The 19,195-nt window shown below is 41.0% G+C and overlaps 1 protein-coding gene across 1 annotated transcript in view; it reads right to left on the bottom strand.

The window, feature by feature from the left end:
- Positions 1-4,439: 4,439 nt before the first annotated feature.
- LOC146460831 (uncharacterized) overlaps positions 4,440-19,195 on the bottom strand; it is a 53,275-nt gene continuing 38,519 nt past the window's right edge. Inside the window, exons 2-13 of the mRNA XM_085087519.1 lie at positions 18,855-19,009; positions 17,558-17,600; positions 13,551-14,053; positions 12,867-12,893; positions 11,892-12,146; positions 10,442-10,738; positions 9,541-9,840; positions 8,408-8,704; positions 7,838-7,897; positions 7,286-7,396; positions 5,781-6,027; positions 4,440-5,300 (exon numbers count right to left, since the gene is read on the bottom strand). Of these exons, the coding sequence (XP_084943645.1) occupies positions 4,919-5,300; positions 5,781-6,027; positions 7,286-7,396; positions 7,838-7,897; positions 8,408-8,704; positions 9,541-9,840; positions 10,442-10,738; positions 11,892-12,146; positions 12,867-12,893; positions 13,551-14,053; positions 17,558-17,600; positions 18,855-18,909 (2,577 nt within the window). The 5' untranslated portion in view covers positions 18,910-19,009 and the 3' untranslated portion in view covers positions 4,440-4,918. The remainder of the gene's footprint in view (positions 5,301-5,780; positions 6,028-7,285; positions 7,397-7,837; positions 7,898-8,407; positions 8,705-9,540; positions 9,841-10,441; positions 10,739-11,891; positions 12,147-12,866; positions 12,894-13,550; positions 14,054-17,557; positions 17,601-18,854; positions 19,010-19,195) is intronic.

Genomic DNA, 19,195 nt, shown 5'->3' with positions numbered 1-19,195 from the left:
TAGGATCAAGGCTTATCACTTTGGGTTATCTGACTACTTGACGCAAATTGATTGTTGAGATAACAGGAGAGTCAGTTGTAAATGTTGTTCCATTTATTTGATTATACCTTCCTAGAGCACAGGTACCATTTACAGTTTGTTAGATTGTAGTTTTCACCCTTTGACGACGAAAAGGGAATGTTTTCACGATGTTCAATACTTGGGAAGAGTTACCTTGATCTTGAACAGTTGTGACAATTCAAATCGCTGTTCGAAGCACATCCGAATGTCATCGTCGTTAAGTTTTTTATGAGTTGTACTAAAAATATCGAACCCTCTTTTAAAAATATCAAATTAATCCGGAGTATATTTGTTGTGGTTTCATTCAACAAAAGTCGTTTACAGGGCGAGCTCACGGTTAACCGCACGCCCAATTTCACGCTAGGGGTCTGGTACTGTCCTGGCGTGGTTGGGCCTGATAGCCCTTAGAACAGGAGCACTGAGGTAGTGTTTATTAGAGGGTCACGGCATTTATTCGATTCCTCGAAAAACATGCAGCAACATTGCGTTCTTCTTCAAGCGGCGTAACACACAAACGTGTAAGGCGACTAAAATTAATTAGAAGAACCTGTTTTCTGTACTGTCGATTAGCGCCACTTGCAATCCACAGTACGGAAATTAAAAGATGGCGGCTGTCCATAACATTACCATAATAGCTTGCGAACCTAACGCAACCAATAGGCACATAGAAAGTCAAGTTCAGATGCTCTACCACTGGGCTACAGGAGACTTGGGGAAGCTAAGGCCATTGAATTAGGTTCATGAACAAACATCATGCATACTGTTAGGATTTGAATGTCAACCTGTGGCATATGCGCAATGGAATTAGCAAGCGACAAGGACACAGAGCGTAGTGAGAGTCGGACGTGTTTTCAAAACCCGTAATTTCCTTGGATTCAAACGAGTATTCGCCGTTGTTTTGGTCCAAATATATTCTTTCTTCGTTCCACGTCTGCAGGTTATTGATGCTTCAGTGTTTGTGAGCAAGTTTTGGGTCGTTTGAGAGCTTGTATTTTACGTTAATATTTGTGGTTTGAGTGTTCAAAATATTTTCAATATGACCGGTGGTGTGAGGACTCGCGCAAAATGAAATCTATGAAATCCCGTAAGAGTCTCAAAGGCACAAAGATCTTCATTACAGAGGACCTCGCCAAGATCAACCACGGTTTACTGTTGCATGCCAAGGATCATTGTTCTGATCGAAGAAGTGGACGTTTATTCTGTTGCGGGAAAAGTAATGGCAAGGTGCTCCAACTCCAGTAGAGTATTTTGTATTAAGAACAAGGATGACTTGCTCAAATATTATCTATTAAATTCTGCTCATGATGACGCTGTGATGCTTTGTAACTTTCTTTTTGTAACTTGTATTCGTGTTAGCCCTGTAAATTAGTCCGTCTCTACCGTGTGTTTATGCGTGTTAGTTGATCCAACGTAAGCTCTCTCGATGAGCACTTAGATACTCTTAGAGCAAATGTCATGTTCAAATATCGTTTAAGTAATGAAAAAAATTAACAAGCGCTTTTAGCGGTTTCGTATACAAGCATTATGGGTAAATGCACTAGTCACCATCTTTTACCGGTGGTAGTCACTCAACGGAGTGTGTCGAGGTGCGATCCAGGAACCCTCAGCGCTCCAGTTCGAAAGTAACACCAAGAAAAAAATTATTGCATTCAAAGAAAATACAAGTTATACTTCAGCTGTGATAAACCTGTTGGAGAAAAACTTTAATAAGCAAGCAGGCATTATTAGATCACGCCACGGCTCAGATAGGGCTGAAGGTAGAATAATTTATTGATGTATAAACAGTGATATCAGAATGGCCCTACATGTATGATTCACGTGTGTTGAACGTTCTATTTCATTTCATGTGTTTAAAATTAGTTATAATTTTTATGCAATAATCGTAGATTCGTACGAAGCAGTTTGTATATTTCGCTTTTGATTTGCAACTTCCTTCGTTTGAGAGTTGAAGCATAAAGAATCCTTGAAGCTTGACGTCTTTGATATTCGTTCGCGAAGCACATGAAGCGCTCGGCTAGTAAAATGGTAACAGAATATATTACTGACCAAGAAATTAGTAACTGAAGGATGTATAAAATTCTCATCACGCAAAACTATACATCACGATGGAAAGAAAAAAAAAAACAGGAAGGTATATAGGTCTAAGCTTCATGTCAAGTTAATGTATTCTTACGTTAGCGTAGAGTGAAAATAGCGTGCATTTGTAAAAATAGTCTACGAACTGGGGAAGTCCATTTCAAGACTTCCTATTTGAAAGTGATCTGGAATTGATTAATTAATTACCCCTTTTAGCCTGGTTTTCACTAGCGACGCAAGCACAGACGCAAGCACAAGCATAAGAGCTTTATGTCAAGTGAAAACGAACGCGTTGCAAGCACCAGCGTAAGGAAGGGAAAAATTTTGATCCTTGTGCTTTTGCTTGCGCTTGTCCTTGTGCTAATGCTTGCGTCGGGGCCGTTTTCACGGTGAAATAAGCATTCTTATGCTTGCGCTTGTGCTTACGTCTGTGCTCGCGTCGCTAGTGAAAACCATGCTTTTACTATGCATTTTCGTATTGGTTGAGACCCATCAACTAAAGTTCCCAAGTCATCAGTACTACGTACTCGTGCGCTATTATTCCACCAACCCGAGACCGACACTTCATTTTTATAGTCATTGTTACTTTGAAGTTTAAGCTATACGCAGGATAAGCACCTTGTCACCACACACTATCAAGTGGTGCATGGAAGCTGAAACGAAGCCAACGAGGAACATGGTGTTCAGCTGGATCATGAAGAAGTGAACTCCTGGGTTAACAGTACGATGGAACCGTTTTTAACGCTCCAAAGAAAATTGACATTTCGTTGAAAATCAAGCACCTATTTTTCATCCGTTTTGTGTATTTTTGCTACTCCAGCCCGCGTGGCAGGCGCTACAAAGGGGACGGGAGAAGGGAAATCGGGCGCGCGCACAACGCGCGACGGGAGCATGGAAGAGGTTCCCCTCGCGCGTTGAGCGCGTCGCCCGATTCCCCTTCTCCTTCCTCTTTTTAGCGCGTGCCTTGCAGGCTATCTCTACTTGTAAGATATGAACTGGTGCCAGTTAATTAATTAATTAATTAATTAGTTAATTAACCAGTTAATACGAAGCCAATCGGACCGCACGCTGGTTAATATGGGGTTGTCTATTTCATAATTACATTATGAGATTGATATTTCTACTGCTATGGCCTGATAGTTGATGAGAGCGCAGCCCGAATCAACTCTCACATACAGAAATGGAAAAGCGAATACTCTAATTGTTTAAGGACGGTGCCTACTAATATCGAAGTATTTTTGTGCGGTTTATGACTATGCGGGAAAAGCAGATCTTAGGAAGGCCTATTGGAATCCAAAACGAAAATTGGGGGTAGCCACGCATTTTTCATAATATCTCTAAAAAGCGCCAAAATATGAAGCAATATATGGGATTTTTTTCCTAAATTGAAGCCTAATTATCTCTGAAAAATGCATGGTTACCCCCAATTTTCTTTTGAGATACCAAAAGCGTTTGCTAAGTTCTGCTTTCGCCGCATAGTTTTAAACCGCGCAAAAATATTCCTGTATTAGCAGGCACCACCCATAGGAAACCCGATTATCTCGAGATGCGTATAACGTATGCGCAGTAACAATTGTAGGAACCGTCCTTAAGTATAAATCTTGACTAATACTCCACTGAAATGAAAGGTGTAGCTTCATTATATTGTTATTTTCAAGTTAAAACTGCGCTGGTTGAGCTCACTCGTTGCTCATAATCTATCACATCAGACACTGAGAAGCATGCCAACCAAATTAAAATATTCGGGATAACGTTGAAATATGCAATGCTAAATACAACAACAACATTTATTTCATGTCACAACAAGATTATATACTTGGTTATTTGTACTAAGTAGTAAAGGCTATCGAGGCGGATAATTAACACTTACATCAATTAACAGAGCTCTAGCGATAATAATATATGTACACATTGTGCGATGTTTTTCCCACACTGCATGTAAATAGGCCACTTCCGAGTTGCTGTAGGCCTCATTAGGAAAGCTAGGCTAAGTTCATAGTTTTATTATGAAAATTAGTTTTCATTCATATGCAAAGAAAAGCAATTTTAGTGAGGTTCACAGCAACTCGGAATGGCCTATTCAAAATTTCGGTTTTGATCCCAAAATTGGGACCGTTTTTGGTGAGGTAAAGACAGTGTTTTGAGGGCTTATTTGGCTCTCATAAACTTGGGGCCAAAATAGCCTTACCACAAGGGCTGAAATTCACGCCCCCTCCTCCAAAAAAAAAAAAAAGGCTAAATGAGTCGCAGAGGGGGAAGAAGCGGGTTTTGAGCGCTAATTTGACTCCCTTTAAAGAGGGGCCCCTAATAGTTCTAATTTATGGTCTAAAATGCTTCCAAGGGCGAAAATGAGTCCTACATTGGGATGAAATGAACTTTCATAGCACCATTTTGCCCAGCTTTTTGTCTAAGGTCACAAAGGGTAAATTGGTACTTTGGGGCTGAAAAATATCTTTTGAATTTACAGTGCAGCCCATCTGACATTAACCCAGTGTTAGCTTTGTGTGCAATGTTAGAATTCGCACAATTTGAGACACGTGCTACAGTAAACTTAATGCGGGCGAAATTACAAAACGTAAAAATTATAACTAAAAATCGAACTATCAAAGGACTCCTCTTTGTATTATTTCTCGACAATTATTTACACCAAGTCAAGATCCCATAAGAGTGTTTGTTATACTGCAAGATAACATTTACTAGTAACCGTCTCGATGGATAATAACCCGAGCATGATATTTCTTGCTCAGCAACTTGATTCGTTATGATTGCCCTTTTTTACTCCTTACTGCTGCTCAGTCAATGGATTGCTCTCGTCTGTAGCAGACACCCTCATTTCCGTCAGAGCAATGAACTCTCTTACCTCACCCAGGTCAACAGAGAAGCGACGGCGATGGCGAGGCCTTTCCTGTTTCACAGCATGCATTTCCATCATTTCTGTGCTGCATTCACCACCTTGAAGAGCCTGTACAAACTCTCGTAGTTCACCCAAACTAACAGAGTGGTGTTGCAGTTGTTCTTTAGAAGACTCTGAAGTCGTCGCCGTTTGAACTTCGTGGTTGCAGGTCCCGCCTCGGCAAGAAGCACTGGGAGAAATCACTCTCTGTAGCTTATCGTACACGGGATGCCCTCGTGCGTCTACTGCTCCTCCAAGAGATCGTCTTCTCCTAAAAAAAGTCCGATATGTTTTCAGGTTTTATTGGCTGTTCATAGTTAAATCCCCGACAGGTAATGTTATAACTGATACTTCGTAAATTTATCACGAGAAAGGGATTCCTCATTTTACACTTTTGAATGACGAGGAAGTGGCCTTGGCGCACGTACACTCTTCTCATCAAAACCTGCTCGAATAGTCACAGCAGGAGTGGATCCCCACTTTACAGCACGCCCTTGATGCACAGCTGAGTGATTGACATCACTTGAAGTACCCCCCCCCCCCCCCGTCCCAGTGTCATAAAAGCATGAATCCGTCCAAGGACCACTGACAAAAGTGATTCCTCAAAAGGAAATTGATATCAAATTTAAAAGTCTTGTCCTCTTCATCAAGATTATCACTTAATTGCTGCTTTTACGTCCTTTTTACTACAACATTAAGATAAAGCCGCTTATAAGTTTGTCCTGTGTTATGTGAGTAGCTTGTTTCATACCGATTCAGCCGTTTGTACTTCGTGTTTTCATACAACCGTTCAAACTCCAAAAATATATTCCTCAGGTATGGTGGTAGGTCCAGTGATCCATTAGAGGTGATATTACGGTAACGAGGTTGACGAGGCGCAGTTGGCATGAGAACATTTTCGTCATGATCATCCAGTGTCTCATACCCATGGCAACGAGAGGCCGCGATGGCTTGTTCAATCCAATCCGGCGGAGAAATGGCGTAATGACAACTTGAACCTAAAAGATGAATGAAAGCACTTTTCGCTTGGACGCATTGAAAGTAAATGGCGGGCAGGGTCGAATAAGGCCATAAATGATACTTTACTGACCACTGTTCGTGTTCGATGTTTAGTCAAGTCATCACATGGGCAAACCGAGTTGGACAGATTCCATTTCTTTTTAGTTTCATAAAACAGCAGCCTTCGGGGCCTGTTTATAAGAGGTAAAATTGTTTCGGGTAGAAGGCTCACCCGTCTAACTGAGCTATCTTAGGTGAGCTAACTTTTCATATATTTCCATACAAAATGCCGCGAACTGTTTACACGAGAAACGCAAAGTTTATAGGTTAGCCGGGTGACCTCCTGGCATGTTACTGATCATGGGCAAAAACTTAGGGGACACTGACGGAATAAGCCTAAGCACGCCTTCCTCCTTAATCAAAATTGAAAAAAACATATAAACGTGTTTTCGCTTCGAGCACCCAAAGTTTTCGCTGTCAACTTTGCTGCTGAGCAGAGAGAGAGTATATGAGGCGCCTAGTTGTCGCGACCTTTTTGTCTGGGGTTGTAGCTACTCTAGCTAGCCGAGACAACGTTTTTGCTATACACACTTTACGTCACCTAGCCGGGCCAACTCTTTTCTTACTACGTGTCATGTATAGTCTGGCCGTGAGCTTTACAAACGAGTGTTGCTGCTAAAATTACCATCAAAACAAATAAATAAATCTTAATTAACATTGATATCAGTGAGTGAATCAAAGAAAAAAAATCCAAACAAAGCCGTGAAGCACACTGAGGTTATGGGTAATGATCATTAATTAAGCAGAGTCATGCAATGAAAAATTAATGAAAGTTTCTCACATGAACGCTCAGTAAACGTTGACACGGCAAGAAGAGTGACCGGTGCAACTGGTCAACTTTTCTCCTTATAAACAGACCCCTTGTCTGAAATTCAGCTAAATCTTGCAGTGGATTACCCTCAGCGGAGGCGAGTAATAATAGCCCCAAGGCCTACGAAATTGTCAAATGTGCTTTAGAGTTATGTTAGCCCAAGGTATTGACGCCCCAGTATTCCCACTGTTATACGGAGGTACCGATGTTATCTGAGGCCTTGGAACAGCAAAAATACCCTGAGTAACTTGCATTTGCGATGGAGGGCTGAAAGCTAAAGGTATTTGAGGTATTTGCCGATAGACATAAGTAGAAAATCCTTATGTATCGGGATTTATGATCATGATGATTCCCCATTAAACAATTCTTTTCCCTTTTGCACTTACTGTTTCCATCGGTGGTGATTCGGGACTTTCTTCTCTTTCTAACAAAGTAAATCACCAGGACAGATGCGACAAAGGCAACTAGACCAGAAAACACCGCTGCAGTAATTGGTCCTGTAATGATGATGAGAGAAGTCAGCCGGTTTTGTGTTGAACTGATTTCACGTACATGTCTGGGGCCAGGTTCACGAAGCTCTCGGAAGTTTTAAAAGGGTGAGTTTGATTGACCCTATTCCAGAATAGGTACTGACCTACAATATTGATAAGAAATCCCTCACAAGAGGTTTTTGGAGTTTCGGGAGTACAAAATGGCTCCTAAACAATCGTGTATCAATGAACATTTGCAGACAGAAAGATCTTTCCAAAATTACTCAAAAAAGATTAATCTAGCAGCTATTCCGCTTATTCTTATCCTGGAGTACAGTCAATCGAACGCAACCTAAGATGCCTTGTAAGTAACAATAGCCTATTGTTGTTCCAACAGTGGGACAATGTTACGAAACAAAAGCCACAACACATCTTAACTTAGGATGTCTTCGTATTCTTCACTCTCACCTGTTGCACTGTTTGATGGCTCGCTTGTCTGGTACACGAATTCGCGGGATGGCTTTTTGTCTGGGAATGAAATGCAAAGACTTGTTCTTAATTTGTTGGTGAAACTACCTCCATAGCAACAACGCAAAACAACAACAAAGACTGAATTAAGCACTTGATAATGGCTGGTGAGGCATTCCAAATCCGACTTCAAATCGTCTTCATCACTTTCTGATCGACAACCTCGACGTCAAACGAACATGTTTTTTGTGTGTGGTTTCCTTTTTAGGTTTTTTCTATAAAAGATTGCTATACAGAGAATCACAACACAAAATGGAGTAAAAAAAAAAAAAAGACAACAATTACTGTACTATCACATCTGAGAAGAGTCATTGCATGAAAAAAACGTTTAAGACCGTTCCAAACAAGAATTTCTAAGAACGTTAGGAAACCTATTTGGCATCGTCATTACCACATAGTTTTGGTGGGAGGTAAAACATGGAAAAACAAAGAACACAATATATTAAATGGGAACATGTCATTAAGTCGTAGAGTGGACAAACAAACCCGCCATATAAAAGAGACTGGTACCTGGTCCGGTTCTAGCAAAGTAGTTTGCACTGCTGGGGCCATCTCCTTTTCTCGTGAACGCAAGAAGCTGGAAACTGTAATTAGTATTGGGTTTTAAGTCTGAAATTTTTAAACGAGTTTCTGTAGATGACGGTACGATCCTGTAAGAGCGTGACATGGTATTGACGTCACCGTAGTGTACTTTGTATCCAGTCACCTCACCATTGGTATATTCTCGGGGAACTGATTTCCATTCAATTTGAACCGCATTTTTTCCCAAGCTAAATGCTGCAATGTCCGCCGGTGGGTGATCTGGAACTAGAAAGCAAAAATTCGAGTAAAATTAATTCATTGATTAGAGTGTTTTGGTGAAGGTTTCACCTAAAATGGCATTCACCTATTAAATAGGGAATACCATAACATTTCGTTGATTGTTCACAATCTGTCGGGAGTACAACCTTAATATACTCCCCATGCAGTTTGTTTGACACAAATCCGGTATCAGTGCTAATTTTCAAATGCTCCATGAACTTAAATTACTTTGCAGCCTATTTTCATTTCTTTGCAATAGGTGTACGTTATATGTGTCCTTCATAATAGTAAACGATAATCTAGTGTTACTAAAATAGATTCCTTAGAAATTTTAAGAACCTTACTGTGTAGTAATATGAGTGGCAACTCAAATCACCGTAAGGATTTTACTCAAATAGTTAACTCACGTGGAGCAGAGAGTTTAAGTGACTGTGCGTGGGATACTTCTAGTGTTTGTAGCAGGATTTTTCAAGACGCTGTGTGTTAAATAAACTGAAGCGGGAGTCTGTCGAGCTTAATATGATGAGAAAATGTAAGTCGTGAAGATTACTTGTGACAAAGAATAAATCCCCTTATTCTTGTTAGAGGCAATCCCGAGTTACGTTTACTCCTCTATCGAACGACGTAACCAGCTGCTACTTACTTTTCTGAGAACCAGTTGCCGAAGTAAAAGTCCCTGAAGACCGACCCAGTTCGAGCCTATCATGTACATCGTAATTGGTTTTTAGTCGTTCTATTAATGAACCACACACAGCTCTAAGCCTTAATAAAAACAACAATCTTTGACAGCATTTTCAGCCTACATAACAGGCATTTATTTAGCTACGGCAGTGTACTCTTACCATCTTCATCTGTTTGAACAGTTAAAACTCGACTTGGTCCATTTCCTCGCCGAGTAAGTGCACAAACACTGATCACATACCAGCAGTATTTCTTAAGTCTTATGATCGTCAATGATCTTGATGCTGTGTAGTTATATGCCGAGGTTCTTCGTCGCTGTATTTGTTGTTGTGGTGTTATTGTCACATTGTATCCCAGTATTTTTCCGTGTCGTTTGCCGAAGGGAATTGATCCCCACTGCAGTTGGATACTTGTAGAGCTTAGATTCCAGGCCTCGAGAGTTTCAGGTGGAGCGCTGGGAACTGTATGAGAAACACAGTTTTTGAAAATATATTACATTGTTTCCTCCTATGTGCGTATGTGTGTTTTACATGGTTGCTTTTAATGAAACGTGAGTTTATAGGAACCTGGTTCACAATAGTGACAATTTTCCGTCTTATCCGCAATGTATTTATAAACGCGAGGTAGTCAGTCAGTTGGAGAAACATAAATATGGACAGACAACCCGTGGCCAGACCACGAGCCCAGAGAGGCTGCAAGTTTGACAGGAGTGAGACACTGTTCCGACAGACAAAATAATCGCAAACCATTCACACAGGAGTAGTATAGTATGCACCGTTTGTTCCTCTTTTTTGAGGGGAATAAATCAACGCCGATGACGTCATATCCTATTGTCTTGATAGATATAATGCGGTGAGGGTGGTGGGGTGGAGATGACGTAATTGGAGACGATGATATCATATCCGAAAGAAGAATAGCGAATAGTGTCGTCATATTATTTTACAAGAGAAAGAGGAGGAGGAAAAGGAGGAGGAGGAGCCCGTCCTCCTCTTCCTCCTCCTCCTCAATGTATAACGCCATTTTATTTTCTGAACCGTCAATTCCTACGTCTAATTAACATACCGTCCTCGTCAGTTGAAATCACCAGCTCTTCACTCCAAGTGCCGTTTCCAAAGTTGTTGAAAGCCCTCAGGCGGCAGCTATAATTTGTGAATTTTTGGAGTCCGGTGAATTCCCAATTACGCTCACCAACCGCTAAATCCACGAAATGACTGTTTGACGAGTTGTGCCCATTACAAGTTACGTGGAAACCAAGAAGTATTCCATTTACGAACGGCTTTGGAACATCTCCCCAAAAGATCTTAATGGCTGTTGAGCTCAAGTTGTGACCTCGCAAATCGGCTGGTGAATGTGAAGGTGCTACAAGTAAAGATACAACGATTATGTTTGGAAACTGTTATTTGGTGTCATGACAAACCGATTAATTTTCGCGCGTTCTCATTGGACAAAACACGTCGTTTATCAGACATTCGATTTGAGAATCGTCGCCTGAATGTCTTCGATGACTGAAAAGCAAAGAAAGAATGCCATAATTTTAAGGTCTTAGCTATTGCAATCAATCCCAGTCTTAAACTAAATCGAGTAACTAGCCAGCCTCCGTTTATTTACCTGCAACCACGTCACGTGGTGCTATCACTAGCTGTTTTGTCTTTTCCACAGTAGAACACGGCGAGATTCAGAAATTAAGGAATAAACTCCTTTCCGGCTTACTGGTATAACAGGTGATAATGCTGGCCTTCGGCTGAAAGATTGTCCTCAACATTTAACAGTCGCCGTCAAAGTTTCGCTTCTTGGCCAACTGTTTATTTTTCGCACAATCTTTCAGCCGCGTGCATTATCCACCGATATACCAGCCGCCTGAAGGGATTTATCTACTAATTATCGGTCACAACCATAAATTTTCAGGAACCGAAAGCACATATATAAATTTATGTTTCGCAAAGGGACATTAATCCCTATGGAGCGATTTCTGTTAAAAATAATGTTCGACTTTCTATACTGGCTTACCAGTTTAGGGAAAAGAAAGGGAACCGCAGACTGCAGTGCATGTTGACTGTGGTTCTAGGACACCTCTCTCGCCTTGCTGACACCTCGCTATTACGGACATTCCGATATTACGTACAGCAACTGAATCACCGGCAGAAATAAATTACAGACGTTTGACTGCAAAACAATTCCCGCTATTACGGACTCTCGCTATTAAGGACACTAGCTCGCGGTCCTGAGGGTGTCTGCAATAAAGGGAGTTGACTGTAGAAAGTTACAATCATTTGATAGGCTATTCATTAACTTGGTCTTCTTTTGCCAGCCCATCAATTTACAGACTTTTAAAAGAAGCAGTAGCATTTTACCAGTAAAGAAAAGTGATGACGATGATGATGATGATGATGATGATGATGATAATGATGATAATGGTGACGATGATGATCATGGTAGTAAGCCAACATTTCTGGTGTCGTGCGATTAAACTTGCACGCGAGTCTTTTTGCTCCTGGCAATCCAATCTACTCACGTTTTTTGGGACAACTAGGCACATCACAGTACTCCCATCGCACGGTACTGTTTGTGGTGAAACACCACGGCCCACGTAAACCAAATCCACCTGGATTGCGACAGAAATTGCTGCTATTTCTGATCTCTTTGTACAGATCTCCACTGAGTACTTTGTGTTCATGGGGGTATTGTTCATTCCACGACTGGCATGTGTAGTTGGAAACTGTGGTGCTTATGTTGCCACGGTAGCCACGCCCATCTCCATAGAAACAGTCTATAACAAGAGATAGTACGAATTTAAGTTACCTTGGGGCGCGGCTTTCTAAGCACTGTCAAGCGAGGGAAAACGTGGACAAGCCACTTTAAGACTATATTTGTTTTTTTTTTTGCCCCAGGCGGTTAAGCCTGTTTTCTAGTCGGTCGTTGCGGGCTTCTAAGCTGCGGAAGTACAAACTCAAAAACCTGAGTAGTCACATATTAAGCACTCCAAATTATAAAAAAAAATGCGTACTCGTTACTAGACACTTGTTTGTAGGTTTTGAAAAATTAACTCATTCCTATACACTGGTACGATTATAGAACATAGTATTTTATTGTACAATAACAACCGGAGTGTTTTCAGTGAAGAGTACGTGCAATAAAATTCTGAATGTGATTCTTAGGGCCCAGTTCCCCCCGAAACCTTGCTCTCCAGCAGATTGTTCCAAGCGGGTCTATAAATTATCTTCTCCGTTACCCTCCGTGCAGACGTAGGAAGATCTAAAGAACCACCCGTAGGTAATAAACTGCTGGCGGCTAGGATACGGGGAGAACTGGGCCCTGAGAACCACCAAGCCCCGTATATGCTTTAAAAGGATAGGTTAAGAAAGTTCACAGATGAGGACGGGAGCCTATGTTCTAGTTCTCGTAATATCCTGAGATATAAATGTTATCCATAACGACAACTATTGAAAACCAGGAAAAGATGAATTTACATCGCAGTGCAAAATCTCACCTTTATTTTCCAGGACGTTGAGTTTTTCTAATAATAAAAATACAATAAAAAAAATGAAATCGTCAGTATGTCAATGCGAATCAAGGATTTTTATTTAAAATGTGTCTTCCACAGGATCTTGGACCTTTCCACATAAATTATTACAGGGTTTATTAAGCCGGCCACGATCGCCACGCCAAGAGAAATTTCTTATTAAAAGAAAGGATGGGTTTACAGTTTTTTGAAGCGTATGGTCAATCCGTTCAATTCTTCTTTTAAAAAACCGCTGTAAGAGGATAACGTATAGCCAAATATTTCAGCACAAAAAATTGGGTACGAAAAAAATTTCCTTCTCTGCTTTCCTTTCTTAGGCAAGTCGTTTCTCTTTGTTGTAAATAGGAAGACCAAGAAATGTACAAACATGTGCCACGCGTGTCCTCAAATTTTTCTCTTTTTATACTTTTTGATAACTATACTATATTTTAGACCCAAATGGTCAAAATCTATGCGAGACTAAGAGAAGCACGTTGTCTTGACCAGACCGAAAGGACTAGTAAAATACACCTAACATTAGAGAGGGTCCCTTTCTTAAGGCCTTCTAGTTTTCGTCACTTTTGTGACTTCCTGTGCATTCCTATCGATTTGTCCTTGAATTCCCCCTCTTACTTTATACCACAAACCCATTCTTTCTTTTTGTAAACTGACCTCGTATCTTGTCAGGATAGTAGCAATTGCTCGATTCATTCCGAAATGGCATAATTGTACAATCAATGATATCCCAATAAAATACCGAATCGCGGGTTTTCTGATTATAAGCTGTCACTTCCGTGAACTCTCGATCACACCGTTTAAAAGTTAACTCTTCACATGCTTCCCTGCAGACTGGCTGAGGACTGGAGGACAAGTAGCAGCGTTTGAAGTAGTGGTGACAATATATATCGTCGATTTCCTCAAGGCAGCTTTGCCGGACCCAAAAGAACTTGTCTTTGATAATTTTCTGCTCTTCAGTCAAATTCTGTTGTATTTTGTGAAAAAGGTACGTGGCCATTTCGAAGCGTAGCATCTTCTTCTCGCCTTTGCATAGCTCAAATAGGCTGCTTCCGTACACCAGTCGATTTCCAAGTATATCTTTGCAATGGCCACCGTCTTGGAATGAGCTTTTATCGAGGCCGTATGGCTCGCACACGGACCTGTTGAATCGTTCAGTCCTAAAAGAAAACACGTATCTTCCTTGCGATCAGGCGTTCTGTTTTTTTTTTCTGGGGAGCGCGAAAGTGTGGCAGCGCGAGAGACGGCGGTCGGGTGAACTGCAGAAAACAAGAACACTTGGTAAAATTACTGCACAAGTCGTCTGCCGCCAGTCCAAAATCTGGACTTTTGTCTAATTGGTTGAAATTATTTGAGCCACGTTCCAACTGGTTACATGTTGCATGTTTGACTTCCGGTGTAATTTCAAAATTATGGCGGCCGCCGAGGGAGATGAAGACTTCATCCACAAATCGTTAAAGGATGAGCAAACAGAATGCATCCGAAGGATCGTTTGCTTAGAAAAAGATGTTTTAGCCGGTTCTTCTAATGGGATTTGGCAAGAGTGACATATATCAGTTGATTCCAAAAGTAAATAAAGCTTCTTTGTTGATGTAGGGGGTTCGGTTGATAACTTTAGCGTCACATCCTTGTTCTTTTGCAACATACATGGCTTGAATCAAAATTTTTCTCTCTTCTTGGATCGCTCTTGCATAATCTTTCGTGATATAAGCATCTTTGTAGTGTCGGGAATGCTTTAGACGGTTTTTAACGGCAAAAACCGCGTCTCTGTCTTCCCTCACGACGAACCTTGCAATGATGGCGCGAGGGCGCGGCGAACTGTTATTATCACTGTTTCGCGACGGTGGTTTTCCGACACGATGCACAGCATGAAATCTTATGTCTTGTGGGTCTATCTTTAGCTCATTTTCGATTATATTGTAGACTATATCAGAGCAATTTTCGTCAGCCTCTTCGGGGATGTTCATGAACCTTAAGTTTTCTCTCCTTGTGTAATCTTCTAAGGCAACGAGACTTTCTTGTGTTCTTTGTTGTGACGTTTTCAGTAGCGCAGTTTCAGCTTGTGATTTAGCAAGCTCCTCTTTTAATAACTTGATTTCCCGTGACTGGCGGTCGAGCATTTCTTGATGTGTCCTTTTTGAGTCTTTGTGAGTCTTGAAGTCTTCCTGGACATCTTCGATCGTGGCCCACGCATTCTCGAGGGATTTTTCGATCTCTTTGATTGTACATTTGACACCTTCCATTTCTTGCATGAGTTCCATCTTAGGGTTGATACTTCAGTGTGCAGATTGTTAAAATTATCCTCCATTCTGCTTTCTATCGCGCTAAGTTTGTCTAAGATGACTTTTAAGGACAGAGGTGAATCTGTATCGACTTCGTTGTCCATCTCACCGCGATTTCGCTTCGGTGTCAGTAGGTTGAGAGTTCGAACTTGAGCTTGATGAGCGTTCTGCTGTTTCGACATTCAGACACACGGTTAAGCTTTCAAAAACAAGTCTCGTAAACTTCAAACTGCTGCCGAAGGTCCTCTGGATTAGTAAGAAGAACCCATGTAGGCTTTCCCGGCTAAGACATTACAGAGCGGGATAAACGTGTCTAGCAGCCATCTTACCCGCCCGACTCTTGATATTGTTGATGAACAGGATAGCTGGGAAGAAAACAAACTTGTCCTTGTAGATCCAGGTGATCGCAAGGCGGCACTGGCAGCACTCGAGACGGTTTGAACTTGCACGGTTACTGTACAATCTTGGCGACTCGTCAGAAAATAGACAAATGATATTCCCACGTGGCTGAACTCAAATTAACTTAGCAGTCGCTGTGATTATAATAAAGCTGTGCATTCGTTCGACAAGCAGAGCAAGCATTTAAGACTTTCGTCTTGAATAAAGCAAAAGCATTTACTGACTTTAAAGAAAACAAAAAGGGACTGTAGCTGTCGCTATTGTCTTTTCTGACAAGAGCATTATGAATAGGCTCGTGGTCATCACCTTTGGAAGCGTGGCGAGACTTGTCGCGATCCTTTTCAGACTTGCGCCGGTAGGTTTTACTTTTGCTAGATTTCAGCTTCTTAATTTTTTCCACTTCCCGTACATGTTTACTTCTTTTTCTACGTCGACCTCGTTTTCGAGTGCGATAATCATCAGAGTCCGACGAGGACGAATCGCTTTCCGTTCCAGAACTAGAACTGCTGGACAGGTAGAACTGCTTGAAGCTTCCACCATCTTTGACATGTTGTTCGATCGGCACCAGTCCTACGACCTAGTTGAGTGTCACATGGTTCAATTTCACTCCCCGTGTTAGTATTTTTTTATAAACCGGCTTCGGATTGTTGTTGTATTTTGATTATTATTTTTTTGTTCATTTGCAAAACTACGCTGGGTATGTAAAAGTCACACCGAACAGTCACTGGGGAAGCATAAAAATGGCCGGGTAAAATCAAAATATTCGCTGGGCAACGGGGAGGCAAAATTTCAACTGGGTAAGGGAAAACAATCCACTGGGTCGGATTCCAGTGGATCTGTTACAGAGGGGTGTACTGCTGCCACACTGAATTGGGGAATCCGACGAGGTCGACAGAAAACGTCGACATTGTTTACGGCAGTGCTAAACAATGGCTGAGTGATCGATGGAGAAAGGCGTTACGGTCTGGCAATCTACTCTAGACGAAGGTTTTGGTAGTCGATGAAGTTTCACACAGTTGCAACCTGGTAAGTTTAATACAGCATGATAATGTCGACGTTCGAGCTGAAGTTTTTGACGCTCGCTTGGAATGAAGCTGAAGCATTCATAAAGAAGTTGAAACATGATGTTGACTATCTCCTCGATTTATGCCTAATAGTTTGGGAAAATATTAATTTCGAGAGCTCAGCTCTTTTCGGCTAAGAGAAAGCCATTGTGTATTTTTAGAAATTTTAGAATTGGCATTTAAAATCATAAACTTTTTCGTAGTATAATATTGAGTGTTAAAAAATATTTTTAGAATTTTAAGAATTAGCGCCTTTCAAGATGTATTCCTTTCCAGCAAAATCTGACATTAAAAGCATGACACCAGATAACATCGCGTAAGCGGCAGACGACTCCTGCAGTAATTGTATCAGGCGTTCTTATTTTCTTCCTTCTCCCGACCGCCGACCGCTAATCTTTTGCGCTTCACAGAACAAATGAACGCAAGATCGCAGGTTGGCACATATCTGATATATATAAACCCTTAGTTTTAATTTAAAAATTAAAAAATACGTTATAACGTCGATTTTCACTGAAGCCTGATGCACGGTAGTTGTTTTTTTAGGTCAGGGGTTTAGGCGGGGATTCACCCATGAAAAGGCAGGGTTTAGTTTATGCTATTTTTGTATTTTCTTGTCGAAATGATTCACGGCTTCATAAGCTCTGTTGTCATTATTATCGTGTCCCTTGTTTTTTTTAATGGCTGATATACCATGGCCTCTAAGCCAATCAAAACCATTATCCAATCATCACATTTTTAATAAAATGGGTCGTACGTTATTTTCCTGACCTTGGATGCGTTCTTAACATGTTTTTAAAATTTGCACCCTCTCTCCCCTACAAAAAGCCTATAACATTAATTTCGTTTCCAAATCAAGGTTCAATATTTAACAAAAGGGAAGCGAATTTATTGGGGCGTTTAAACAAGAGGGGCCACTTACCTGTCGCATGTAATTATGGCTGCATCCACGATGTTTGCAGCTTCTGAAAGTAAATAGATCGATGGTGTCGTTACTCAGTACGATCGACCCCTTTTAACCCGATCGTAAAGTATGTCGGTGATCATTACCCCAGATAGCCGTCTCATCCTTTGATTATTTGTCTTTTAAAAACATTACAATCTCCTACCCTGTTATAGGAAATAAATAAACGGTTCATGAAATTTGCCCGCCGAATTTGAATAATTTTGGTCATATTAACCCGGCGTAGCCAATCGAACTCAATCGAACTCCAATCATTCGATTGTTTTTCGATTGGTTCGGCAGTCAAACATAATCGAACAGAAACTTTTCGGTGAGTTCGATTTCCGAACTTAGTTGACGCGATAAATTCAATTTCCTTCGGCAGTAAAACAAAACGACATAAATATCATAAGCACTGTAAAATTAATAGAATCGAATAAAATTACAGTGCTTTTAACAACCTACTTTTCTCCAACACTGACGGCGAAAGAGCACTCGTGATAGCCTTTGACAACCACTTTCAAAATTGTAAGGGCTTGCGACATCTGATTTGGCCGCAACACACTGTTTGAAACCAAATGAAACCAGTTTTGAATGACAAAGCGCAGGCGAAAGACAAAGCTCTGTCGGTCTATCGGAGTTTGTTTCTGTTCGATTAAAGAAGTGTTCGATAATGTTCGATTCCAAATCAATCAAAGGATTGAAGTCCGATTGAGTTCGATTACCGAAAGTTCGATTGGCTACGCCGGGTATTAAACAAGAGGTCCAAGTGCGCAGCGTTACTTTCTCCAAGGCTACATTCCTTTCAGTTTTCATTATTTATATTCCCCTAATTCAATGTCAGGGGTAATTCAGGATTTTAACAGCAGTTTTCTTCGGTCAAGCAAATTCAACCTCTGAACACATTTCTTAGGATATTTTACGTTAAGCCTTGCTAGCCATCAGAATTGTCTCTGACTATCACTGTATTTGGGCCAAAGTGGCTTTGGCGGTAAGTTTCTTTACCCTATCCAAAATTGTCCTCGATTCGCGTTGTTATTAATTTCAAATACCTTATTACATGACACCGTCAATTCCCAAAACAGGTAAATTCTACTGAAATGATTAATCCATTTGAAGAATGAAAAGTGTTAGTGATATCTACTTAATTAACCTGCAAATACAAGTGCCACGAACACCCCCTAGAAGCCGGCAAATTAAACGCTACAGAGCTAACAGAGCACATAAGACAGAGCAAAACATTACAGTGTAGACTTTGAGGAAGAGAGAACCGTACCGATGATAAGAAGTAGTGTCAATATCGTCTGCGATATCATGGCGTCCAAATCCATTTTACACGGTGCAACATGAGTTTTTGTCACAAATTTGAAAGGTATATAGCTCCCCAGAAAGGCGACTGGTGTCGTTTCTGCAACGTTTGGCAGTAATTACCTAGCATGGGACTCGCTCAAAGGGAATGAGCTGCGTTCAACAAACCTTCAGCATTTAACTTCCAAAGCTGGTTAGCTAAAAATGGGTTTCAGAGACATCAGTTCACCTTGGTTGACGCAGAATTAGTACTTGCGCAGGTTTCCAACAGGAAGCTAAGTTGCCGTTGCCAAGTCTGAACCGTTTCAG

The sequence above is a fragment of the Pavona decussata genome, unplaced genomic scaffold, assembly GCF_977016875.1.
Source record: "Pavona decussata unplaced genomic scaffold, jaPavDecu1.1 SCAFFOLD_207, whole genome shotgun sequence".
Lineage (NCBI taxonomy): Eukaryota > Metazoa > Cnidaria > Anthozoa > Scleractinia > Agariciidae > Pavona > Pavona decussata.
This window is presented reverse-complemented; position numbering and strand designations above follow the sequence as displayed.